This window comes from Meira miltonrushii (genome assembly GCF_003144205.1).
Source record: "Meira miltonrushii strain MCA 3882 unplaced genomic scaffold FA14scaffold_4, whole genome shotgun sequence".
Taxonomy (NCBI): domain Eukaryota; kingdom Fungi; phylum Basidiomycota; class Exobasidiomycetes; order Exobasidiales; family Brachybasidiaceae; genus Meira; species Meira miltonrushii.
Window position 1 is genome coordinate 515268 of NW_020289946.1, and position 26238 is coordinate 541505.

The 26238-nt window shown below is 43.5% G+C and overlaps 14 protein-coding genes across 14 annotated transcripts; 6 read left to right on the plus strand and 8 right to left on the minus strand.

The window, feature by feature from the left end:
* Nucleotides 1-106: 106 nt before the first annotated feature.
* On the minus strand, nt 107-1868 carry FA14DRAFT_161979 (FabD/lysophospholipase-like protein). Its single transcript, XM_025499369.1, has one exon. The coding sequence runs from the start codon at nt 1856-1858 to the stop codon at nt 158-160; it is 1701 nt and encodes a 566-aa protein (XP_025352925.1). The 5' UTR covers nt 1859-1868; the 3' UTR covers nt 107-157.
* Nucleotides 1869-2218: 350 nt separating this feature from the next.
* On the minus strand, nt 2219-4038 carry FA14DRAFT_174325 (uncharacterized protein; the record flags this gene model as incomplete). The annotated part of the gene is made up of 2 exons (XM_025500532.1): nt 2219-2482; nt 2550-4038. 2 exons carry the CDS (start codon nt 4036-4038, stop codon nt 2370-2372), a joined length of 1602 nt encoding a protein of 533 aa, XP_025352926.1. The 3' UTR covers nt 2219-2369.
* A 19-nt stretch (nt 4039-4057) lies between these two features.
* Nucleotides 4058-5212, minus strand: FA14DRAFT_185649 (uncharacterized protein). Its single transcript, XM_025501468.1, has one exon. It carries the CDS (start codon nt 5078-5080, stop codon nt 4205-4207), a length of 876 nt encoding a protein of 291 aa, XP_025352927.1. The 5' UTR covers nt 5081-5212; the 3' UTR covers nt 4058-4204.
* Nucleotides 5213-5275: 63 nt separating this feature from the next.
* On the plus strand, nt 5276-6184 carry FA14DRAFT_191714 (uncharacterized protein). The gene is made up of 2 exons (XM_025501883.1): nt 5276-5453; nt 5512-6184. Exons 1-2 carry the CDS (start codon nt 5383-5385, stop codon nt 6170-6172), a joined length of 732 nt encoding a protein of 243 aa, XP_025352928.1. The 5' UTR covers nt 5276-5382; the 3' UTR covers nt 6173-6184.
* A 277-nt stretch (nt 6185-6461) lies between these two features.
* FA14DRAFT_181308 (uncharacterized protein) lies at nt 6462-7925 on the plus strand (the record flags this gene model as incomplete). Its single annotated transcript, XM_025501084.1, has 1 exon — nt 6462-7925. One exon carries the CDS (start codon nt 6462-6464, stop codon nt 7923-7925), a length of 1464 nt encoding a protein of 487 aa, XP_025352929.1.
* On the minus strand, nt 7780-9379 carry FA14DRAFT_161980 (uncharacterized protein). Its single transcript, XM_025499370.1, has one exon. It carries the CDS (start codon nt 8990-8992, stop codon nt 8039-8041), a length of 954 nt encoding a protein of 317 aa, XP_025352930.1. The 5' UTR covers nt 8993-9379; the 3' UTR covers nt 7780-8038.
* A 706-nt stretch (nt 9380-10085) lies between these two features.
* On the plus strand, nt 10086-10766 carry FA14DRAFT_125505 (cyanate hydratase; the record flags this gene model as incomplete). The annotated part of the gene is made up of 4 exons (XM_025496709.1): nt 10086-10374; nt 10438-10521; nt 10588-10658; nt 10725-10766. The coding sequence occupies 4 exons, from the start codon at nt 10086-10088 to the stop codon at nt 10764-10766; spliced, it is 486 nt and encodes a 161-aa protein (XP_025352931.1).
* FA14DRAFT_161983 (uncharacterized protein) lies at nt 10759-11949 on the minus strand. The gene has a single exon (XM_025499371.1). The coding sequence runs from the start codon at nt 11795-11797 to the stop codon at nt 10832-10834; it is 966 nt and encodes a 321-aa protein (XP_025352932.1). The 5' UTR covers nt 11798-11949; the 3' UTR covers nt 10759-10831.
* A 1421-nt stretch (nt 11950-13370) lies between these two features.
* FA14DRAFT_157338 (uncharacterized protein) lies at nt 13371-14768 on the plus strand (the record flags this gene model as incomplete). Its single annotated transcript, XM_025497891.1, has 1 exon — nt 13371-14768. One exon carries the CDS (start codon nt 13371-13373, stop codon nt 14766-14768), a length of 1398 nt encoding a protein of 465 aa, XP_025352933.1.
* On the minus strand, nt 14751-16216 carry FA14DRAFT_161984 (lipoyltransferase). The gene has a single exon (XM_025499372.1). It carries the CDS (start codon nt 16001-16003, stop codon nt 14981-14983), a length of 1023 nt encoding a protein of 340 aa, XP_025352934.1. The 5' UTR covers nt 16004-16216; the 3' UTR covers nt 14751-14980.
* Nucleotides 16217-16334: 118 nt separating this feature from the next.
* On the plus strand, nt 16335-17824 carry FA14DRAFT_161985 (ribosomal protein L3). Its single transcript, XM_025499373.1, has one exon. It carries the CDS (start codon nt 16666-16668, stop codon nt 17593-17595), a length of 930 nt encoding a protein of 309 aa, XP_025352935.1. The 5' UTR covers nt 16335-16665; the 3' UTR covers nt 17596-17824.
* Nucleotides 17825-17861: 37 nt separating this feature from the next.
* Nucleotides 17862-19709, minus strand: FA14DRAFT_191721 (uncharacterized protein; the record flags this gene model as incomplete). Its single annotated transcript, XM_025501884.1, has 1 exon — nt 17862-19709. One exon carries the CDS (start codon nt 19707-19709, stop codon nt 17862-17864), a length of 1848 nt encoding a protein of 615 aa, XP_025352936.1.
* Nucleotides 19710-21486: 1777 nt separating this feature from the next.
* FA14DRAFT_165483 (uncharacterized protein) lies at nt 21487-23662 on the plus strand (the record flags this gene model as incomplete). The annotated part of the gene is made up of 4 exons (XM_025499958.1): nt 21487-21703; nt 21786-21860; nt 21930-23441; nt 23544-23662. The coding sequence occupies 4 exons, from the start codon at nt 21487-21489 to the stop codon at nt 23660-23662; spliced, it is 1923 nt and encodes a 640-aa protein (XP_025352937.1).
* On the minus strand, nt 23534-26203 carry FA14DRAFT_149255 (class II aaRS and biotin synthetase). Its single transcript, XM_025497394.1, has one exon. It carries the CDS (start codon nt 26182-26184, stop codon nt 23785-23787), a length of 2400 nt encoding a protein of 799 aa, XP_025352938.1. The 5' UTR covers nt 26185-26203; the 3' UTR covers nt 23534-23784.
* Nucleotides 26204-26238: the final 35 nt, after the last annotated feature.

Consider the following 26238-nt stretch of genomic DNA (forward strand, 5'->3'; position numbering starts at 1 on the left):
ACGCAATTAAGAAACTCGTGTTCGGCCTACGCCAACAACGCGTAGCGTGCGTTTATAAAGAACAACACCTAGAGCAACACAGCAAAAGTGGCACACGCAGACACTATAAACTTCAAATGATTGCATTACGATTAAAACCAGCTACATAAAAGATGCTTTACGCACAATAATCAGTGAAACATTTAGAGCAAGCACTTGGTAAACTAGCAGATGTCTTCTTCAATGTAACACAAGCAACACATGTATCATATCCAGCCGTACCATTATACGTTGCAACTGCTTGTCCGTTGGCCAACATACCATCGATTTCAGGTTTCGTATAAGAAAGTTTGTATGTGGACGTATTACTTGGATAAACATAGGCATTGTTTGGCAAGTATACGATCGTCATCACATCTGAGCCTTGATCACATCCAAAGAATGTAGGTCGTGTGTTGTATCCTTTTTGCACAAATTCAGCTGGTGTAGGAATTGTGGGCATACGTGAAAGTCCTTTTGCTTGTGCTTGAGTGTATGTTTCATAAATCGAACTTCCATTAGGGAAATTATACTGAGTATCAGAACTGCTATCTTCAACGAATAACACATCAATCTGACGATGCAAGAATGGCCAAATCGGGTTCACTTGTCCGCTAAAACCTCCGTCCATCATGTACAATTCCGTTGGTTTATCGGGGAACAATCTTCTTTCGGGCGGATAAGCAGAAGCAGAAAGGGCTTGCTTATCAAAACTGTCAGGGAAAGCAGCATACACATCCCGGAACGTAGGCTTTTGTATTTGATGCAAGACTGATTGGGTAAAGTTGTACACCTTTTGTGCATCACTGGCTTCCTTTTTCGGTACAGATGCACAGAATTCTGGAAAGATGTCCGATGATGCTCCCATTATGAAGCCCAGGTTGTCAAATCCGGTAATACAACTTGGCACGCCATCGTTACCAACAATGCTTCCAGTATAATTTGTCGGAATGAAACTTGCAATTGCGGAATCCCAACTGCCAAATTCGAGCGGTGAATATTCGAATTGTGTTGCACCGATTTCATCATCGCTGCATTGTTGAGCTGCTTGAGACTGAACGGTAGTGACAATAGGGAAAGGGTAGTTATGGTTTGCATAATTGGATTGCGAGGTGATAGAAGACAGAGTTTGCTTGATTCCTCCTTCACTTTGTTCCAAGAGAGAATATCCCAATAGACGTCCATATACATCAATCAAGGTGGGATCGTATCCGGAGACCTTCTTTGCCGTAATAGCCGCAAGAACGTCTGCGTAGCTGAAAAGGAACTTACTCTGATCGGGTAACAAGGGGGTTCCGGGTAATGTTCTGTACCAAACTTCTTCCTTTATTTGAGTGATTGTTTGCCAATTGTTACCCATGATTGAGCCCAGCAGCCAAGAACCACCTGAAAGACCGGATTCATAGATGAGTGATTGATACAAACCCTTCAATTTGGATGCATTTTGCTCTCTTGAATCCAATGCTTGATGAACACCTGCTCCGGTCAACATGGCTCTAAAACCACCTCCTGAAGAAGCCAAAGAGAGCACAGGTGTTGTACTTGAATCAACATTTCCAAATCCCGCATTTAATGAATTAATCCATTGACTGAATGCTGTTTGAGCGTTTGGTTGACGAGCAGAAACGTATGCTTTTTCATCTGGATTGATACCTAATTTTGAAGATCGCGCAAGTGTATTAGAAGGACATTGAGCCCTTTTTGGAGCATAATCGCTAGGAGAACGTCTATCCAGCAGTTCTAAAGCCCTTGCATTTTGAACGGGAAGAACGTTTGCTTCAATGATGCTTATCGATACGAACAAGATGGACAAAAGGCTGTACAAGTTGACAAAATGCATCTTGCAAAAGGGAAAGGAGGGGGAGAGTGGATGAGGTTGTTGGGTGAAGAAGAACGTTTGCTGTATTTATAGAATTAACCCCCACATGTTCTTCATCTTTAGGATGACATGTTTGTAAATATTAACGTGTAATTTAGGTGCAATCGGCACTTAGACCCAGACTTCTTAGAGAAGCATTCACCGCGGAAATCCATGCTTGTCATTTGAGCAGTATCAAAATAAAGTTCAATTTTCAGGTACAACAACTGCATATGCATCATGCATAAGGTCTAAACGCACGGCAAGCCGAATTCATTAGAACGCATGGCGCCTTTAACCCAGCACATGGAAATGAACTGTTGCTGTCCAGAGGGATATTTACCCGTGACACATACTGATTGTATGCAAGGTAGAATTTGTTCAGTGCCACACGCACCACTTACCGTAAAAATAGAATGGAGAACAAGACGTGTGGCGTAAGTTGACGGTGGATCTACAATCGTGAATCTATCTTATGGTCTAGACTTCTACTCTACAATCGTGATCGGACATATCCAATCACCTTTTCGATCCCTGTAGGCTTTGTCACTGGTTCGTGTTCGGAACCGAGAAGTTTCTCGTGTAACACTTTAGCCACATCTCGTCCTGAAGGAGTAAGAGAAAACAAAAGTCAGCAAACTTGTCTAGCATCTTATTCGCTTCTTATACTGACCAAACCCATGAGGATCTTCTAATGGGTATAAATGACCCTTTTCCACATATTGAAACGTGATCGACGGAGAATTTGTTTTTGCGACCTGTTCGCAAAATGTATACACTTCCGCCACGATCTTGTCTGGGAAATCGCGGATAAACGTTGATACCATGAAATGTGTCCAGCCATTATAGTTCCGAGCTTGCACTTCTGTTGAAGTCCAACAATTCAACCATAATTGACAAAATGACAGTGCTTCTGCCCATTTGGATATCTTTGGAATAAGGAAAGTCTTTTTTGACTCTTCACCACCTTTATTGGCCACTTTGACTTGTTTGAAGCCATAGTCTGCATAAAGCTTTTTGACACGATCATCAAATGTCTTGAACATGGGTACTTTGTTCAAATACTCCATCAGATCATTTTTATCGATGAAAACGTCTTTACGTACCAAAGTAAGGGCTACATTGGACTCGTTGTGCGGCAACGGTTGCAGTAATAAGCTTTCACGTATCGGAAAAGTGGCATCAAATGCTACAAAGCCATCAACCAACTGCGTTTTTGGCTGATTGGCTTTTGCAACTGCATTGATCGCCATGAGTAATGTTGCAGCTCCTTGACTATGACCGATTGCAATGATTGTTCTATCTTCTCTTGCTCGACCACATTCTTGTCGTTTTAAATGTAAGGGATAATTATCGAATCCGTCTTTGTCCTCTGATGCACTTCTAATAGGCAAATAAAATTGAATAAATTGTTGAATATCACGAGCAATGTCATGACTGGAAATAGCCGGACCAACAAAAGGTGCGTTGAGCAAACCTGCATCTCCCGTACGAAAGTTGTCTAAACTCCAAATTTCATCGATAAAATAAGTGTTTTGTGTCTCGAATGATTTGATCAAACTTTGAACGCTTGGTCGAAAGATCTCTTTATGAAATCCAGTTGCATGTGCCAGGACTATTGTGATCGGTTTACCTTTTGGACGTTCACGGAATGATGCAATACGTTCAACACAGCCCCAAAGTTGCGGTTGACCTGATTGTGCGAGTACTTTGGCTCTTTCATTGGCTTCCTGTTCACTTTTAGCAGGTACAAAAGGTTCCAAATCAACCTGCTGAATGATCGAAAGACCTTTTTTGATATCATCTTTCCGTTTTTGCTTTAGTTCTGCAGGTGTCAAATCAACGTTAAAGTTCATTTTTGGCTCAAATTCTTTGCCAGGCGTAAAAACGCTTTGAGGATGACTACGAGGATAGGCTGCCGGAAAGACATGCTTTGTTGCCATCCAATTTTGTTGATAAAAGTTTTCCTTTGAATTTTCTTTTGCGTTGAACGCAACTTCGGCTTTCAATTGCCACTCATCCGGCCATAAGTGAATGGGAGCATATAGCGCATTATATGCATCTTTTGGTGGTTGCAATAATGGTAAAAGGTGTAACTTATTTGGCATATCATCTTTCCAGCCTGCATCAGCAAGGCTGTAAGGCTTTTTTGCTGTTGCCATTTCTGTCATTTGCGTTGGTGGTGATAGTTAGAAGAGAAAAGAAACATTCAGCGCATCCTCCGAGAATTTAAACAATCACACAAAGATCGGAATCAATACCTCCGCTCGCACGGCTATAAATTGTACGCAATCGGAATGAATAAAATGACAAGAAATGACAGCTGGATTATAACCGCGTATCAGGAATGATCATCTTTTGCTCTGGCCCCTGACCCAATGCAACAAGTTCATCGGCAATCGTCTTTCCTCCTTTTTCCCTTCCGGTATAGGCGGCTATCATACCGTCAAACAAGTCCAACTTTGCCGGACAAACGTGACCTAATCCAATCAACATTCTTCCTTTTTTACCAATATTCTCCCTCTGCTTTCCTAGAGTACATGCAGGCCATTGCGGCCCGTATCGTCTCATTTCATCTTTTGAAGTCGGTGCCGGAACGTAGAAATGCGTGAATTGCTCAACATCCCGAATACTATCTTCGTATGATCTTGCTTCTTCCAACAAACCGCCAACCAATAGCCATATCTCTTCTATATGCTTTTTCCCTTTGCTTTCAAGCTCTAGTACTGCTTTGTGAATAACGTGTTCCCATTCTTTCTTGTCAAGCTTGGCAATTTGTGTCACGACAAGTGTTACTCCTCTTCCTTCCGGCAAGATAGACATACCACCTTCTGTGCATGGCCTTACCGGTACGATCCTATGTGCCAATGTCCAAAGTTGAGGTTGTTTTCGGGAAGCGAGATCTTTGGCTAAATGTGTAGCGACCTCTTCACTAGAAATCTTTGGTGTTTGTCCTGCTTCAAATCTGGGATAAGCCGATGGAAAGACATGCGAAGATTCTACCCAATTCGTTGTTCCATACTTTGAGCTTGTTTGAAATGCGATACGCTCTTGAGGAAGCTTCCATTTTGGCAGCAGATGCAAAGGTGGCGAGGATGAATGCAGTACATCACGAGATGGTGTAAGAAGCGGCAAAAGATGCAACTTTGGTTCTTGCGTGGAAGTTCCACCTTGCTTGAATGATTGGATGTGAGCTTCAGTCATGATTTAATCGTGTCTGAAGGGAAGATCGTGAAGGATACATTGAAGGGAAGTCCATCTGTAAACCCCAATGCAAAAAAACTCTCCTCTACCGGGCCGATAATAATGACCGGAAAGGCAACAAAAAAGTGGCGCATGTACCTACATCATCAATAAGGCTAAATAATATAAAGCAAGCAGTCTGTCTAGCGTGGTTTCCGTGCTTGTTTGATTGCGTATCGACAACCACGCGTAAAGATTCATTGGGCACACGCATTCATCCATCTCTTCTTCCATCCATACACACCTACCTACACATTGTCATCATGTCACATCGATATGGAGTACGGGCAAATATAGAAAATGAACAGAGACGATTACAGAGAGAACCAGTAGCGTGAGTAGTAAAACGAGGTAAACAGGTTCCTCATACTGAAGCCATCTTTACCACACAGGGTATGGAAAAAGGAATGGGTAATACCGCCAATCGCAGCAGGCGCACAAAACAACGTAAAAGTATTGAAATGGGTACGCACTTCAGACACGATTCGATTCGATCCGGAAGAAGAACATATGGTAGGAGAAGAAACGATGGCAAATATGGAAGTAGATCCTGCACCCGCACCTATAGAAACACTTCCAGTCCTTCCTTCTGTCGATGTCCTTCCAGGAGATTCACAAACCACTTCAGATGCTCTACCCGTCACATCAGCCACACCGGCAGATACAAATGCTGCCAGTGTAGAACAAACAAATGATGAAAGTATGGATATAACCATGGATCAATCAATCAATCCGACAGAAGAACAAGCTCAACCTGCTGCTGCTGCCAATCCTGATACGGCAGCCATTCATGATTCAGTTGCGATCGTAGAAACAGGTGTACCAGAACAAACTGCAACATCAACTCCAACGCAAATTACAGAAAAGGAATCATCATCTATACCACCATCACAACCTGTTTCAATGACGACCGAACTTGAATCAACTCAGCCTTTAACCCAAGCCAGTCTACCAATACCAGCTGAAACGCAAGAAGGTGAAGAGGGAGGACAAAACGTGCAATCGATCGGCAGCATTGCAGAAACATCGATTTTGCCTCCATCGACAGAATGAAAGAGCAAAAGGGAGAGAGAGTTTGTACTTGTATATCTGAAAATTGCATATTTAAGATTGTGTAGACTACAGTATAGTGTGCATTAGGTAAGCTGAGAACTCGGCCTTATTCGAAAGCCGATATTCCGTGCGTGAATGAATGATGATGGAAAATGCGGAGAAAGGGCCCTTTCGCGCGTAAGGTGAATGAATGCTTCAACTTCATACCATTGCAACCACCAACCTCTTCATTTGTATGCTCATAAGAAATTGCTTTCGTATTCTGCAAAGAGATCCCGTATTTGTCAAGATGGTCAAAGTCGGTGATATGGAATTCACATCTTTTACTGAGGCCGGTGTTTCAGTGCCTTCTCCTGTTCAGTTGCATCTATTACCACTACTACAACCACAAAAACAGGTTAAGCCCCCCTTAGAAAGATTACGTAAAGAAGCATTCTCCAATCGTATTGCGTACAAGGTCGGATCAACATCTTGGACCTCTTCCAATCATGTCTTCCCTGCAGCATTCCCACGATCACATTTCCATGCGACGCACAAACCCGGTCCGGCACCGTTGGGAGTGCATGCAGAAGTACTGGAAGGAGGAAAAGAGGTAGAACGTCAAGTTCGTCAAGCGGGCATGCAGCAACTTGAAGAACAACTTTCTCAATGTCCACCTGAAACAATCTACCCACCACATACACAACAAGAAGCAGAACGGATCGCACAAACTTTGGCAGATTCAGGTCAACCACAATTATGGGGAAGCATTCAACGTATTGTTCCTGATTCCGTACAAAAGAAAGGCAAACCTATCACGCTGTTCCTTTCGCATGCCAATGGATTTCATAAAGAGATCTATGAGCCAATGCTGGAGACAGTACTGAGCGAATTAGAGTCTAATGGAAGTGATGTATTTGTCGAGGAGATTTGGAGTATGGATACGTTTAATTCTGGCGATGCAGGTATACTGAATCGTGATACGCTGAGCGTTTGTACACCTTGGTGGGATCATTCAAGGGATATACAGCAATTCCTGCAAAACTACCTTCCACCCAAATCACAAACCGCAAAAGCGCAATTGGAAAGACAAAATGAAGGAACAGGCCGCAAAGACCGAACGATTATTGCTATTACTCATAGTCATAGCGGTGCTGCAGCTTCTATGCTGTTTGCTGGAATTGCTGACCTTTGTGATGGTCATATCAGTGTAGACCCAATGATGACGCGATTTGATGATTTTGCAATTGCTGCTTTACCCGGCCAACATCCGCTATTCAAGGGAGCCCTTATTCGTAAAGACGTATTCAATAACAAGCAAGCACTCATAGATTATATGGAGACCAAGCCCTACTTTAAAGCATGGGACGCTCGTGTACGTGAAAATCATATCCGATATGGGTTCTATCCATTGGCAGGACACGAAAATGAACCCGATCCTCCCCTCACCCTATGCATGACAAAATGGAGTGAAGCATGCCAATTCGCATTCTCATGGTGTGGAGCATGGGGAGCGTTAGAATTAACCAGACCAAGAAATAAAGGTTTCACACATATCATTTGGACAGAATACGCACGTACAGTTACGCAATTGCAAAGGGTACGTGAACAAATCGCAACTAATTTTGCCAAATTTGGCGATCGATTTTCTTGGTCAGATTTAGATGCAAATCATTTGGCCGTTCAAGAAAATCCCGATTTGACAGGAAAAGAAGTCGCAAAGATTATCAAAGACTCCATTGTCAAACACCATAAAGATTCTGCAAAATTGTAAAATTAGACTGGCATTGTGGAATATGAAAAATATAAGCATGCATTTAAGTAGAAAGTCAGAAAAGATATTGTCCTTGTAACAGAGAGGGGAGAGAAAAATAAAATGTGAATATGCTACAGTTCGTGATGATCGTCCGGTATTCTTGATCTGGCGCCAAAGCTACTCGCGAGACTGCCCAAATTTCCACCTGCGATATTCTTGAGGATATCGCTGGGAATCGGACAATCAAAGTTGATATCCTGACTGAAAGCAACCGGAACCGGAACAGAGAGAATTTTGAGTTTTGCATTGATGTTTAGTTCGAGATCCAATTTACTGTTTGAAGTACACTTTGACACCAAATCTTGCAAAATCAGCTTATTCTTATCGGCTACATAATTGTATCGAATCTGGTATGGGAAATGAATCGTACTGTTTGCGTTTGCATCAATCTTTGCGTTGTCAATGCTTCCTCTTCCGATATCTTGACTCTTATCGACATTGTCGTACACTTTTGCATCCAATGAGAGCGCAGAAGAGATTGAATTTGGGTTGGAGACGATGAAGTCAATTGAACCATTGAATGTGATCGCATTTCCGTCCAAGCTGACCGAATTCGAAGAAGGAGGTGTAACGGTTCCCACACCAACATTGAACGGCCTTGCAAAGATGACGACCAAACAAATAATACTGATAATCACAATGATTGCATTGATGATGATGCAAAATAACACTCTGAACAATTTTGCAGGAACGCTCCTTTTTGCCATTGAACGTTTATCATCGTGAGACCAGATTGAGTTTCCGGTATAGATTGGATCAGGTGCTGCTCCTCTTGCTCCATAAGGTGAATTACCTTCATTGTACATCTTTTCACTCTTTTCCGGTACATCAGGTCCAACGGCACTTTGATCATGAACGTTTGTTTGTGCATCTCTGGCATAAGGATCACTTTCGTATGAATTGTGTTGATTCAAATTTTGATTTTGATCGTATGAATAATGCCCCTGTGATCCTCCATTGTTGTTGTATGCATTGTGCGCATAGCTGTCTTGCGCATAGTGTTGATTTGTGAAGGGGTAAGACATTTTAATGAATTGAGCTGCTGTTCCAGCTGTTGAGTGAAAAGGTCTTCTTGTCTCGATTCACGAATTAATCCTGTCTTTTATGTTAAAATAGGTTATGTGAGCGAACAAGTGATGGTAACAAGACAACCTTCAACATGTCTTCTCCGAATTCATCTTCACTGCCACTCCACACTCTGCAATATGTTGTATGTCAAGTTTTTTATTTTATTTTTGCCGTCTACGCACGCAGGCAGGCTGCATTGCATGTAACTTTGGGCGTTTGTTCTTTCTTTTGTCAGACGCGGGCCCAGTCAAGGGACCACTTCATCAACACTGAGGCGGTGCTTTTCCACTGCTTTTGCCGTTTGTTCATTTTAGTGCAGCATGTGTTGCACTGTAGGCTTTGCGTCCGGCTTGTTGTTTGCTGCCCTCCAATTGTTAATTCGCCGAAAAGGTGCGTTGCGTTGCGCTGCGCTGCGTGCGCTGTGTTAATAAAGATTCTATCGCGTTGTGATAGAACGCAAGCTTAAGAAGAAGCCTTCAATGGTAAGTTGCTATTTTGGGTTAGAGTGGTTAAATTACGCGTGCTTGCAATAGATGTTTAGCCCTTGTCATCATATCTGACGGCTGCAATCATAATCAAGCATTGACAGATTCGCTTATGTAATCGCTATCATCCCATCAAAATGAAGTCTTGCCGGTGCTCAACTGGACACATCTACTTTAAAGCTTCGATCTAAGCTTTTTCGGGCTTCACCTGACCGACAAGTTGGTAAAGTCTCATAATGATAAGAATGCATGCAAACACAATCCATGCTATGATTGGTGCGCCAACTAGTTAGCGGGAATCGTTATCAATCCTTATCTTTGTTTAACCATTCCCCGGTCCTGATTAGCGCGCTACAAAAGAAAGGTTCACTTCTTCTCCACAGGTCATCCAATCTCATTTCTTGGCAAAATCACAAAACAAGAATCATCTGATTTCAAAACCCTATCAACCAGTGTATAAAAGATGGCTCTTCTTCGATCTTCTCGTCTCGCTTTTGGACGTCAACCTTCAAAGCTCTTCCCTCCAGCAAAAACCATCTCTAAATTCCATACAACCGCGATCAAAATGTCAAGTCAACATACAAACAGACCTGCCATCTTGAGTGAATTGGCTCCGGTATTCACTTCATTACACGATGCAAAAGTACAAAAACAACTTTCATTCGAAGATATTTCAAAAAAGATTAATAGAAGTGAATGGTATACAGCTGCAATCTTTTACGGTCAAGCAAAACCAGAAAAAAAAGATTTGAAAGCACTCAGTGAAGCATTAGAAGTACCTTTTGAGGAATTAAATGCCGTCATGGGCTCTCACTTTTATCCTACAAGAGGTTTAGGTCAATTCCCTCCTCAAGGTGTGTATTGGTGATGACTATAGAACTGACCCGGGACGCTGACACCCCCTCACCTCTTTTCAGATCCTACCATCTACCGCTTATACGAATGCTTGGTCGTCTACGGTCACCCACTCAAAGCAATGATCCACGAGAAATTCGGAGATGGTGAGTATTTCAAAAAGACAAGCGATCTGCAGTTTTGCCTAACATTTCTTCCCTCTTCTCCCTCAGGTATCATGAGCTTGATCGACTTCTATGGTGACATGGAGCGCGTCAAAGACCCAGCTGGAGATCGTGTCAAGGTGAGCATATGCGTGTTTGACATGTACGTAATGGTGTTTATTAACATTTCTCCGCTTCCCAAATAGATCACTCTCAACGGTAAATTCTTGCCATACAAGAGATGGTAATACTCAAATTTGATTAACGATTCGATGCGTGTGTGTATTGTTGGTACAAATGTATGATGTCTGCTTCATGATTCTAATTCATCTTTCATTGCTTCCATTGCTTCATCTCTTGAAGGTGCACGAACGCCAAAACAATCCGTTCCCACTCTCACATTATCGCTTCCCGCTCGAACAGCCACTTCCAAATCATTACTCATTCCCATACTCAACTCCAACCCACCTTTATCATCTCCAGAGAGAAGTGTCGGATAGCGATCTTTTGCCGATTGTATCTCATCACTTTTTCGTAAAGCATTCACTAGCACTTGCCTAGTGGTGTGCAGCGTATCAAAGTCTGGATTCACAGATCGGGCCTCGGCTGCAATCTCTCCAGGGCTCTTGTTTGAGTCCTGCATATCCCCTTTCTCCTTGCTTGCCTGGCTATTTGTTGCTGCTCCAATTGTCATTACCCCTTTCAATTGGAGGTGTTTGCATTCTTGAATAACATGAACCGCAAGCTTGTACACTTCAGATTCATTAGCCTCCCCTTCAGATTTAAGAGGTGATAATCCACCCTTGTTCTCCTCTCCCGATGTGTTGATTTGCAGATAGACACCTAGTGGTTCCGCATTCTCCAGCCCTGCCCGTACTTTCTCCAAAGCATTTGCTAACTTGATCGAGTCCAGAGTTTCAATCAAGAACAGATTCGGGATACTTGCCACCAGCTTTGCCTTGTTACTCTGTAACTTTCCCACAAAGTGCCATTGTATCGATTCAGGAAGTACTTTCGCTTTTGCTTCTAATTCTTGCGCATAATTTTCACCAAAATGCACTTGAGCAGGTTGACAATGTTTATGTGCCGCCAAGATGCTGGTAGGAGGATGTAATTTTGAGATGGCGACTAATCTTGGTTCATTTTCTCTTTTAGCATCCGAGCTTGCTTGTGAGATCCTTTTGTGAACTTGTGAAATCTTTTCCGTGATTCTTTGAATTTGTTCATCTGTTGGCGTTAATTGCTTCTTTGTGGATGAAGAAGATGCTTCGGTTGCCATCTTCCTTGAAGTGGAATAGAATGAATAAGTAGATCGATTGAACAATACTGTACCGGTACGAAGCATACCTTGATAGCCGACAAAAGAAGGAAACCGTTGGATCGGCTACTCGGGATGATATAGGTTACCGGTAATGGTGGTGAGAGAAGACATGATTTCATGCCATGCTTGTCGCGTGCGTGTCTGAAATCATTTTCTTACAAACTTTATCCGTAAGCAAGAAGTGGAGAGGGCACTTGAACAGTCTAACAGTTTTTCTCACGCGTATTCACCATCCCTAGCTTTTGGCTGTCATCGAATTTATAGTCTAAACGTTTGCGGACGTACCTGCTTGCTGCTCAAACAAGTGAATAGCGTGATCATGATGATAAGAGATTAGGAGTTACAGTTGCAGAGCACTATACGCGATAAGATAATGAGGTAGAATAGCACCACAAGCAAAAGCACAGGATGAAAATGAGTACCCTGTCATTGCGAATTCCACATGGACGGGCAAGACATCCCTGAATGAGTCGGTGTGAAATCGGCCCGATGACGCTATCCAATGTTTTTAAGCTGTCAAAGCGCTCTTTACCGGATGGAATGTCGGATTAGCATGCACGAAAATGCAAAAGAACGCCGCTATGAATGCATGGTCTAGACCATCTTCCCAATATTCGGACCATTTAAAGACACAGCTTTGTTCCTACAAGAAGGCGCTTTTTCTGTTTACGATCAATCTTGCTTTCTCTAAACGTAACCTTGCAATCGAGCACTTTGTCTCAATCTCCCTCTACTTGTCCGCAAAAAGATTGTATCCGACAAATAGAGTAGCTCTACATGGTGCATATGCACTGTCAGGGCCAACGCAACACTTTCCGTATAGAACGGATGGCTTCATTTGAAGACGCCTATTTGATTGACACGTATATTGTATGTGCATATACTCTAAATACACTTCCGCAATTGATCTTCAGTTGGGGCAAGGATTGGTACGAATCACTTTTATCTAGATATGGTGACTGCTTGATGCCAACATAGCGTGTGATCATGCTTCTCGATTGATCGTGAGCGTGTACTTTCGATTTTGACCTCGTGATTTTGAAAATAGGGATATTTTTTGATTTGGTCTGACAGGTAGAATATATCACTCCGTGGAATAAAATGTCGCAATATTCTCCGAGTAAGCATGAAATTTGTTTTTGATTTGATTTTTGGTGCACTTTAGCCCTATTTGAGCGGAAAGAAGGGTGTATGCGGACGCCAGTGTCTTTTTTGTCCTCATGGAGAGAATTCATGCGGTGGACATCAAACTCCGAAGTGAAAAAGTGACTGAGTGTACTCTCTTGATTACCATGCGTGCTCTTCCAAGCAATGCGCAATCCTCTGTCTCTTTTTGAAGCAGAAAAACTCAGCTAACGAAGACGACTGATCATACTCCGACAATTAACGCAAACAAAACTTTAATTAAAGTTAGTGTGTGTTAATTGTCAACGTTGTTGGACGTCTTTTGTTTGTTGTAAAGAACCATCATATATAAATACCATCTCCTACCGTCCTCTTTCCAACTCTCATGGAACCCACATAACCAACAATGAATGCATTTAATCAATCAACTCAACTTTACAGTACCGTAGATCCACCTTTGCGAATCGAACCTCGACAGATTCCTCTTCCACCACTGTTTGAGTCGGGAGATCAATCTTACAAGGATGACAGTGATACAAGCTCAAACGATTTGCCACTTCTCAATGCATATTCACCGTCATTGCAACACCAGTCTCCTTCCAATTCAAGTATGAGAGTCAGACAAGGTCGACAATCATGCGGAAGAAAGAGAGGAACAGGTGCATGGACCGAAGAGGAAGATCGGACGTTGCATGAATTGGTGTTGAGATACGGTCAAAAGAATTGGGTGAGAGTGGAAATGGGAATGCTGAATCGTGATAAGAAACAATGCCGTGAACGTTGGTTCAATCACGTCAATCCACACATTAATGATGGCCCATTCACAGAAGAAGAAAGCATTTTCATCATCGACTTTTACATTCGAAATGGAAGACAGTGGGCAAAGATGAGCAGATGCCCAGAACTGAAGGACAGACCAGACAACTCGATCAAAAATCACTTCAACACAAACTTACGCGAACATTACGCTGAATTGTGTCAACGGTACGGAATTCCCCGGAGGATGCAAAACGACGTTAGTGAGATCGAAAAGGACGTGTATGAACGTATCCGTGGCAAGATTACCGCACCACAATATGATACGATGCGAGGAACGAAATCATCGCGCTTCTTGACAGCAAATGAACAGTTCGATAAGGCACCTTCAAGCGAGTGGATGGACATCAAAAGTGAACCCAGTCGTCCTACCACACAAGATGGCTCACCGTTCTATTGGCAGCCCGATTTTGATCGAACTTGGTCATCCTCCTCTCCCGTCAAGGTTCGTGACAGGTTCACCCGCACTTCATACTCAGCAGGTACGCACAGTCAATCAAGCACAAACATGTACAAAGATGAGGAAGGGCGCTACCAGCTGCCTCCTCTCCCTTTGCCTGGATCATCAGCTAGATATCCGGGCTCAACGCCACATGCAAGAGAGCGCAGTCATTCGAACATCGATGAAGAGCACAAAAATCGTTTATGGCAATCGATCCAAATCGCTCATAAACCTTCACGCCATAACAGCCTCACACACCAATTCAATGAACACCTCACGTACCATACCCCAAGGCCAGAATTGCGTCGGCTCAGCACACCGATTCGAAGGCCAAGAACAGATAGCAGTGTACAAGCTGCTTACAATTATGGGAATAGACCGTTCGATGATTCCTATTTGACGTCACAGTCACATGAAGTCGACGACGTCTTCTCAATCGGTCCCGCATCACGATCCCAAGATGTCCAATTCGATATCATGCGAGAAACAACTCGCCATACACAATACGAAAAGCAAAAAGAAATTCCATCCCCTTATCTCCATTGATGTACATTCCAAGGTTCTCTCTCGTCACGTTATCCAAATATCTGTAGCTATACCCACCTATTCTCTCTTTACCCCATGAGAACAACCCTGACTCGATACGATAGGCCCTTCTCATTAATCAACATGCATTTTGTTGCAAGCTCCACGCTCGAAATGATGATACATTAACCCTGATCCAATGCTTGAGCAAGTAGAAATACACTGAGTCGAATCTATACAGATGTCATCGGATGAACTTCTTCACCAGCAAACCATATCTTGTCTATGACGCCATTGCTATCGGCTTCGAACCGGAAGTCACCATCTGCTGCCGGTTGCATGTCACGCTGATACGTCTTGCCAATCTGTTGAGCTACCAAACCAGATACCTTTTGCACATCCAGTACACTCTCTGGACCAAGCTGCAGCCCTGGCTCGATCTCCGCAAAGTCTGCATTTTCCATCCGTTTCTCACTCTGAGGAGCAGCTTCACGATCAGGTCTTGCTTGTTCTTCTTCTTGGATCCGTAAAGCAAGTTGTCTTTCAATGCTGGTCATATGCTTGCCCACAATACCGCAAGCAACAATATGTTTAAACCAAGAAAGAAGTGGTTGCGCTTTCACATTCAATGCGAAACCATGTGAAGTAATCCTTTGACGAACTTGAATACCGATCGAAAGAATTTTATGCATCTCATCCGTCCAAACGCCCGTTGCTTCATCTGGAGGTGAAACTGTTTGAATTTGAAATTTATCTTGTAGCAAATCACGAAAACATGTTTGCATTTTATCAACATAACAACGTGTTGATAAATTATTCATTCGTGAAATATCCAAGATTGGATAACCAACAATTTGTCCTGGTCCATGAAAGGTTATCAATCCTCCTCTTTGAGCGACGATATAATCTGCTCCTAATGCACGTAATCGCTTTCCTTCTTCATCATCACCAATCGCATTCTTTGCTCCCTTTCGTCTTCCTTCTGTGTATACCGGGGTATGTTCTTGTAACAACAAATAATCTTCCCAAGCGACCTTTTGCGCTTCTTGAACTTGTTTGGGTAGTGATTCATTGCCAGCAGATCGTACTGAGGGAGAAGCAGAAGGTTGTTCTTCAAGCAACTGTTTTGCTTGTAACCTCTTTTCCACAATCCTCTCTTGCAATGCCAATCCGTGCAAGTATGGTACTTGATGGGGTATGTGAATCCACTTTATAGCACCCAATTGAGTACGCAAAGCAGAAGAAGAGGCAGCCATTATTGCAATAAATGATGATTGAGAAGTAAGCTCTACTGCCTCTTTCTCCACACCTCCTCTCGGACTTCTTGTTGCATGGCCAACGTATTTCCGAGTTCCTTGCTTAGTAAGAGACTTCCAGACAATATCACGTGTTTTTGCTGCTTCCCTTCAAACATTTTCTCAATGATTCCTTGTGTAGCGCTGCGCATGCCGCAATCAAGAATTTTAACCTCATGCAAACGGGCACGCGACCAGTGTGCATCCACCCCCTTCACGCGCGCACCAGAAGATTCAAGTTCTTTATACCCTAGCCCAGGCTTAAACCTCTCAACCGTTCTTGCAGCTGTGCAATTTGCACTTTTTCGCCAATATCCATTCTTCCTTTACCATCATCGACCCTATCCCGACATTCGATTCAAGGTATCGTCGAAATGTCACACTGCAAATACGAACAACCAAGACACGGATCTTTGGGTTTCTTGCCCCGTAAGCGTGCCGCTCGTCATCGTGGACGTGTGAAGGCTTTCCCAAAAGATGACCCAAAGAAGCCCGTTCATTTGACAGCTTTGATGGGATACAAAGCAGGTATGTCACACATCGTTCGTGATTTGGACCGTCCAGGAAGTAAGATGCACAAACGTGAAATCGTCGAAGCAGTCACAGTTATTGAAACTCCACCAATGGTCGTCGTTGGTGTTGTCGGTTACGTTGAAACTCCTCGTGGTTTGAGATCTTTGACAACCGTTTGGGCAGAACACTTGTCCGATGAAGTCAAACGTCGCTTCTACAAGAACTGGTACAGATCCAAGAAAAAGGCATTCACCAAATACGCCAAGAAGCACAGCGAAAACAACGGTCAATCCATCAGCCGCGAATTGGAACGTATCAAGAAATACTGCACAGTCGTCCGTGTTTTGGCACACACCCAAATCCGCAAGACTGGATTGAAACAAAAGAAGGCTCACTTGATGGAAATCCAAGTCAACGGTGGATCCGTTGCTGACAAGGTCGAATTCGCCAAGTCCAGCTTCGAAAAGACCTTCGACGCCAAATCAGTCTTCGAACAAAACGAAAACTTGGACGTCATTGCCGTTACCAAGGGTCACGGATACGAAGGTACTACCGCTCGTTGGGGTACCAAGAAGTTGCCCCGTAAGACCCATCGTGGTCTCCGTAAGGTTGCTTGTATTGGTGCTTGGCATCCAGCTAACGTCATGTTCACTGTTGCACGTTCTGGTCAAGACGGTTACCACCACCGTACCGAATTGAACAAGAAGATCTACCGTATCGGAAACGGTGCCGAAGAGAAATCTGGTGCAACTGACTTTGACACAACCAAGAAGACAATCAACCCAATGGGTGGATGGCCACACTACGGTATCGTCAACCAAGACTTCATCATGATCTTGGGATCTTGCCCTGGTGTTAAGAAGCGTGTCTTGACATTGCGCCGCAGTCTCAAGACCCACGCCACCCGTAAGGATCTGGAACAAGTCAACCTCAAATTCATCGACACAAGTTCCAAATTCGGTCACGGTATCTACCAAACCGGAGAAGAACGTGTTGCATCCGAAGGTGTTCGCAAGATCAAGGTTACCCCAACTGCTTGATCGGTTCATCTCTCTTCCCCCTTTTTTCGCCCACTCCCCATCCCCCAATTCCCACATTCCCCCTTGTACGGTATTCACTCTACAAAAAGCGTCACAGACGTCCACTTTCATGCAATATACAATATGGCCAACGGCTGTTTGCATCTGAGAATCATTAATTGTGTGATTGTGTATTGAAGATATAGTACAGGGATGTCATTATTGCTGTAAAAGAATGGATGGCTTTCATGAAGGTGAAATTAAGCATGCTTTGAAAGAGAGTTTTACTATCGTGAAGGGGTATATGTAGATCGTGTTGTTGAATTCATGGTAAAATTTGTGATTGTTGTTGTTGCTGTTGAGATCGTAGAACTGGTGGATGCATCCAAATTCCAACATTTATTGGCAAGAGGACTTGGTCGAACGGGAGCATTTTGAATAACTTTTTTGCGTGCCAGCATATCTGCCAATTTAGGAGGTTGTGATTGTGATGAAGTGCTGCTTTGGTTTACTTGATCGTTTGAGGGAGGAGCTCGTTTTGGGGTCATGGATGTTCTGCGTCCGGAAAAGATCGCTTGTTTACCCACTTCGACAAGATAATCGTTTTCGTCAACTCTCTTGCCTTCGCGTAAGCAATGCAAGATCCAATTCACTCCAACGATGACAGGCTCACGTCCTGCTTCTACTTGACTACGATGATAGTGTAGGGTGGCTGGCTTTCCGTTTTTGTAAATGATACAATCCACTGCGGGTGCATATACTTTTTCAGTCTCCACTTTGTTGCTCGAACTACTTCTAGACTTCCTTGGCACTTGAGGTACTTTTGTATACACTTTTGCGCCTACATTTCGCAACTTTTCCGTCCAAAGTGCTGATGCATCTTCTCCATCTTGATCTCGTACATCCACCAAAATTCGAACGCCTTGCAAGAATTGACGTACTTTTCCGTCTTCTTCCGTTCCATGACTACGAACAAGATCATCCACACTCTCTTCACCAATCTTGATCGAAGAAGCAGACGTTTCGCCTGAATGATCGTATTCTCCCAAATTGCATTGCAGTTCTTTGTCAACCAACTTTGGTGGTGTGTAGGAATACAGTGATCGTCTTCTTCGAATTGGATTGGTTTGCGTTTGTGCTTCTGCTCGCAATGGGGTATTTTCCTTACGTTCTTCCTTTTGTTCCTCTGGCTGTGGTGATGATCGAGCTTGTTCTACTCTTGCCAAGAATGATGATCGTGGTTTGGGCTTTTCGGACATATCCGAGCCCGGTTTAGCCGTTGTCTCCATCTGTCTAGAGCTAGCACGGGGATTCCTTTCCGATTCAATCCTCTCTTTCGAAGGCGATAAAGCCCGATTCAAGCGTCTTCTACTAGATGAGTCTAAAGGCTTACTGGCGCAATCCGATCGTGCACCAATCGGAGAATCATTTCCGACCCTACTTGTTTCGGGTGATAATGATTTGAGCTGCTGCAAAGTCTTTTCCAATGTTGCCAATGCTTGCTTCGTTTCTTCGGACAAATGTCCTCTTGAGGGCTGTTCCTTCACTTCTGGTGTAGAAAAGATATCAGTCCTTCTACGCACTTTCTGCGGAGATCGTTTGGGTGGTGAGGATAGAGAAGATTCCTTCTCGCGCTGTTCGGCTCGACTTGTTCTTGATCTGTAGTCTTGTCGGCTTTGGGTCTCTATATGCTCAACTTTTGATGCATTATCTTCACCTTCTGCTGTGGTTTGTCTTCGTCTCAATCTGGGTCTGTCAGAGGACTGCTTTTCAGATTTCGCAGTTTGTGGTGTGGTTGAAAGAGAAGGAGGAGAAAGATCACTTTTTGTGAGTGCGCTCCGAGTCCGAATTGGCTCTCTCGGTGTTATGCTTTTCGTTACGGCATTGTTTGTTGACGGACTTTTTCGACTAGATCGAACTTCATTCAGTGTCAATTCCCTCGCATGAGCGTTCAAGGATCGATCATCGAATGGATTTTCAGGATCATATTGTGGTGTTGCTAATCTAGTATGATTTTCTGATGATTTTCCACTTGATCGATTTTCCTGTAATCTTTGTAAGCGTGAAATTGTTTCTTCAGTTTTTTTGAAATCAAGCTTACGCTGTTCTCTTTGCCTTGACACTGTTGAGCTCATTTGATCCTCTCATCAAATCTTCATCTAGAAGACCGATTTGATGGATTGAATGAGGATCACTTTTGAATGGTTTCTTTTGACCAACAACAACACAACTTTAATTTGCTGCTCGGTGTCAATGCAATTACGGGTGCTGTAGTGCCGTTAAGCATACGCAACAACCTTTAGCGTCTTGAGTCGGACAACGGGCAAACGCGCCTAAAGTCCGATTGACGCGTTTGATTTAAAGCGAAGAACAACACCTTTCACGTGTGTTGTTCTTGCAACTTTTTTTTTCTTTTTGAATTATTCTTAACGGCCGAAATGAAGCGCAGCTTAGTGCGCGTGCCTTGTGAGCAGACTCGTGCAAGAACAGTGATTATGCTCGCATAGCTTAATTCCAAGCATGGATGCATGAATGAATGAATGAATGCATCCACCTTTTCATCATCATCAACAATAGCATGAGCGTATGATGGTGACAGGAATCATTGCAGAATAAAAATGTGGAGATGGATGAATGAAAGATATGCGAGGATAATTGTATGCATTTTATCATTTGACTTCTTAGAAGTAACCTCAAAGATTTTGAATATAAAAAGACTGCTTTCCTAATATGAATTAAATCACCTGTTTTCAGTCTGGATATTATCCTTAGGCTAAATCTCAATTTGCTGCCTTCCGGGACCTAATAAAACCAACGGAATGCTGGCTTATGAGAATTTGTGGACCTCGGGATATCCATTTAATCAATTAGCAAAAGCCGCTTCAGAATTTAAATCACAAGATTTGGCGCGTTGATGCATTTTATGAAACAGTTCACCAATTGATCAAATTGTACAAACGCTAATACAAAAACTCTCAGACAAAAATGTGAATTAATTGATTGGATCGGCATTGTCTTTATGCTCTTGGATTTCCGAGGAGTGGGGCATAAGAAATGGATGCAAATTGCAGATGGAGGAGTTGAATAGCGAGAGAGATTAGGAAGTGATGATCATGATGTCTTCCTCACTTCAAGGATGGATAACCTTTTCCTTTGTAAAACTGAATCTATCACTATCTTTCCAAATCATACCATTTATTGACTTGTATTCCTTGCCAAGATTAGGATTTGATAAACCCTCCCTTTAAGATGATTACTGACCTCATTTCGGTTACCCGAGCAAGTAGTGTAAGTACGCGCCAAAGTGCCTTTTTGAAATCTTACGCCTACTAAGTGTACGGGCATAAAGTGAAGACAAACAGGGCTAAAGTGCATGCATGCGTTATGCGAGCAGTAGCAGACCATCAAGTTCTCAAATTTAGACGCGGAGTCAATAGGATACCGATCCATCCATTCAAAAAACTACATTCCCATCCAACAAGTCAGCATCCAATTTAAAAAAGTATTATTTTGGAACATCATTGACCTATTCAACTCCACCGAATAGAAAAAACAAATCATCAATCAATCAAACCCGTTTTTAAACGAGCAAAAACTTCATAAATTTGCTTCCGCCCAACGTCGGATTCGAGCTGGATACGCCCCTTTCTTGCTCTCGATCTTCATCAATTTTTATCAGCAAAATTATTGCATCCACAAACATCCAAAAGAGTATCAAACAAGCTCTTTTGAGACTTGAAAAACGAATCATCCACTTTTATCATCACAAGATTGCCATTGGCATCTTCGCCAAAGAGGTCAACCTCCACGCTAGATAGCCTGCATCCATTCAGGCTTTTCTAGTTGGAATCTTTTTTTGCATCCAAGATGCATTTATCAACTTCTTCATCAAATCTTATACCCTCAACAACAATGACTTCAAGTCCATCCGATCACAATGCTTCTTCCATACCAGCACCTCCAGCTAAACTCAAGAGAATCGATACGCATGACTTAAAAAGCAAGCTATCCAATGCTCTTGGCGCCAATGGAAAGAGGTATTGGTCTTGTCTGTTCGAATTCATGACTGCAAAGATTGACAGAACAGAATTCGAAGAAGAAGCAATGCTATGTCTAAAGCCGCAGCATGGTATGTGATCAATGCAATAACGGCCTTCTTCACCTGAATTCCTAACTGACCCATCCATCCACCTTCCTTTTCTTATCTTTAGTTCATTTGCACAATTCACTTGTCCTAGGTTTGCTGTACAATGCATCAGCGGATGTTCCCGGTCCATCATCCCGAGGTGGAGCTGGGATGCATCATCACCGTAATGCTAACGGCCAATTGGTCGATGCGGACGGCAATGTGTTAGGTCGCTTATTGGACGAAGATGATGATGATTTGCAATTACTGCAACCGGCAAAGAAACGTTTACGTTTGCTGACCGCAGGTCTATCAAGAAAAGAACGTTCTCGCATCCGCAATGTGCCCAAACAATTGACAAATTCTCATTCGATGGGATCCAACGGAGCTTCTTCGCTTGGTTGGGCAGGTGCAGGTGCGGATATGTTGGAAAAGAAACGAAAAGAAGAAGAAAAGAGACGATCGATTGAAGAAAAACAAAGAGCAAGAGAAGCATATACGGAAATTGGATCAAAAGATTGGAAAAGTACCGCTTTACAATCACAAGCACAAGTTACACTTGCACATGATAGGCTATCACTCATTACACAACAGGAGATCGCACGAGCAATGGCAATGCCACTATGTGTCGAATCGAAAGAGTTACCGGATCTGGAATCTATGCGTGATCTCATGACGTTGTATTCTGTCGAGAATGGTCTAACAAGCGGTGCATCGGCTCAAGCGGCTGCTTTACTCCTAACGTCCCTTCAATGTCATCTTCAAAATGTTATGGCAAGCATCATCACAAAGATTCGAGCAAATCGTCAAATGGGTATCCGTACAACTGGCATCCAGCGCTCTGCCGCTTCGACCAGTGCTGCGGATGAATTCCAGCTCGTGACGGATGCAGACAGTGCTCGATCTGCGGATGATTCTTTCGAAACGGTGGCTAGTGATCCAAACCCTACGCCTAATCATCTTCATGTTGCACGTAATTTGCTACACGATAGTTCAAGTATATCCAGCAGCTCTATCTCGCTTGGCATTGGATCAGGTGCAGATTCGAGTATGATGTCTTTGGCAAGTACTGCGCCTACCAGTATTCCGGCAGGTTCAATTGCTTCTTCAGAAGCTGCAAGCGCAAATGAACATGGTGCAAGTAGCAACGGTAGTGCGGCTGCCAAATCAGCAGGTGCGGATGGAGAGGAAGAACAGGCCGATACGAGTATGTCTGACGGTCAAGATGCATTGCAAAGAGGAAAAGAGAACCGTGACCCACGTAATGCAAACACACTTGAGCTTCGTCATCTGTCTTTCTTGTTGGATATTGCACCTCATACGATCATTGAATCACTCGGACAAGGATCGCAAGAACGTTTGCTGGCAGCAGAATGGAGTCATTCTGACGAAGATGCGGAAAGAAGATTTGAAAGTACGCCTGAAGGAATGCTGCAAAAGCAAGCCCGATTGAGTGCAACTGCCAAATTGAGCGGAATCTCTCCGGCTGCCATTGGCCAAAGTGCTACCGGCGGACAATCTTCCGCCCGTAATAACTTCATCATCGATCAATTGGCACCTATTCGCTTGTTCGACAGGAGAACGTTAGCCGAGAGTAATGCTACTAATAGCCAACAAGCCATCCGAGCTGGTGGAAAGAAGGGCGGTTTGCGTTTGCCAAGCTCAAAGCTTTCGGCTGGTAAAGGTCCAGCTAGCTCAGAAGATGTTAACAATGCAAAAGATCAACCGGAAGCCAGCAATGGTTCTCCCGATGAAAACAAAGCTTTGGACCTTGCCAGTATGATTGCAAGTCGTTATGGCACACAAGGAAATTCAGCACAGCCGCCGGGAAGCAATGCTCAAGCGATTAACAGTGCCATCGCGGCAGCCGCAGCAGCTTCTGCCAATCATCACCGTGGACAAGACCCGCATTTGTACGATGTCGTGGACCCAGTTGCTTTGCTAGCATCTCTAGTTGCTTAGGGATGTTACCTTTTAGAGAAACTTTTTGCACTATATTTTCATGATTATCTTATTAAATAATCTACGTATACTATTACAGCATGAAATGAAACATGTATTACTAAAAGCGTTCTTCGTGAGAATCACTCTTTTCGTCTGATAAGGTTTTGCAGCATATCAAAGCTATTGCCGTCTGGCTGCAGATCGATAAATTGTCCGGTAGAAGTAGCAGATCCCCATGCTAGTTCGCTATCGGCATTTACCTGACCAAAAGACGTTGTTCCGTCCGCATGTACCGGCACACAACGCAATAAACCATGGTCGGAAGTGATTCCAACGATTCGAGCCCGAGTGGGAGGAACGGTATCGCTCAACAGTGTTTCTTGATCAGAATGCAACCAAGCTCTTCGGTATGCTTCAATAAAGGGTACAAAGCTTCCGCCATATCTCAAGAAAGTATTCCACATCCTTTCAAACGTAGCCAGGATTGCTCCCGCAAATCGTTCTTGAGACACGATCTCGAGAGGTTTTTGATCTGGATGAGTTAGATTGTATGCTTCGATCAAATCAGACAAAGATGTTGTCGGCCTTGCGTTGAGAGTGTTGATTCCACATCCAACCACCAGAGCCAAATCAGATCCAGCAAATTGACTATTGACCAAGACACCAGCCATTTTGGCATATGTTTTGTTCCGATAGACGAACGTTCCTTTTCTCTCATCACCGACTTGTGCATACACATCATTCGGCCATTTGATACGAATTTTGTTCCCGATCGCTTGTGCATACTCTTGACCAAGAGCCCCACTCCTAACGCTTTCAACAATTGCCAAACCAGCCAAATATTGTACAAATACGATAGCTCCCATGCCAGCATGCCAGAATGTCTTTTGTGGTGTGGGAACATGTAGCAAAGTTGAAAATTGCAAACACCCAAGAGGAGAAATCCATGCATTCTTTCCACGACCACGACCTGAGACTTGATGGGTAGCAAATGAAGTCAATCCATTTGGCAGCCGAGTCAAAAGTTTGTAGTTTTTGTCAAGCATCGTTTGCGTACTCGTGACGACAAATGTATACGTATGTGCATCAGCAAGGACGACAGGCTCATTTGTGCTATTCCATACACCTCCGCCAGACGTTCCAAGTACCCATCGTTCTCGTATCTGTCTTTCGATGATCTGCCGCGATGAGTCCAAATAGCTAAGGAAAAATTGTGGATTCCAGTGAGGTAATAAGCGTTTGTCGGAATCCGTTTCGGGAGAAGTAGAAACGATGACATACTTTGGCACCTTTTGCAGATCCACTTCCATTTCAGGTTGAGAGCTTTGACCGGCTCTGGCTTCATCGGATGTTTGCGAGACAACCGGGGTCATGTATGGCGTATAATCCGCTCGCGAACAGATTTCACTCAATGTTGAAGAACTTGAAGAATCGTAAAAGTGTACCACATCATTCGTATCCGAGACAGAAATCAAGAGGCCAGATTCAGGTGATCCTGCTAACGATGCTGCTTTGTTAAATGAGATCGAAGCCGGCTGCAGAGACGAGATAATAGACTGTGCTTGCTGTATTGCTCGAGTGACCAGTACCAGAGGTGTGAGTTTGGGCTGCTCCGATTGCACAGATGCGGTTGAGGGGAATTCAGGAAGCTTGACTTCCAAGCCAAGTAATTGCAGTTGCTTCCCGAATTGATACAGCCTCTTTATCTCTAGCTCCTGCAATGTTGCAGCAACAGATGCCGCTTGAGCTTTCTCTGGCAAAGCTTCTGGAGCACCTGTCTCTTGTGTAGGTTTCTCTTGAATGGAAACAGGAAACTCTGGATGTGTGCCATACAGGATAGCTTTGCCATTTCCCTTTCTGCAGAAAACGATCGCCGCTTGACCTTCATATTCCGGTTTCAGCCTGTGCTGTTGTACGTCTGAGCTTGCATTGGATGCATTTCGATCACTGACGTATCTTCCCAGTATCTCTACACCTTGTTGTTTGAACTGCTCAGCATTGATGAATGCACCACCTCCGTTGTAGTATGTTGTCCATTGTTTCTCTGCTTCACACTGTCCTTCCATTGCAACATCGATCAGCCTGGCACCTTGATCGCTTTCATAGACGAAGCCTGGATATGCTGTTCCACTGCATGTTCCTGGGTAGAACTGTAGTGCAGGCCGATCACCCACAACCTGCATCACGCGATCGCCTCGTTCGAATTCGCATGTTGAGCTTGCGTAGTAGGCACCTGCACAAATTCCCACGAATGATCCTCCATGTTGTTCGATATATTGTCGTATCCTTGCATCAGCTCTTGAGGAGGTTGTAGAATTTGGCAGTCTATGATGTTGGGCCAGTTGATCAACATACGGTAGATCCCTTCCGCCTGGGATTACCAATAATGAAGTAGACTGTATCCATGGATCGACAGCCAGTGATTGAGCGTTGATGCACTGAACATCATAGGAAGGTAACAGAGTACGCAATGTTCTTAGCGTATGTGATAAAGCTGAAGCTGATACTCCAGTACCAGAGTATACCAACACATTTGACATTTTGTAGAGGAGGTGATGCGGAAGAAGAAGAATAGTGATCATCATTTATCTCCG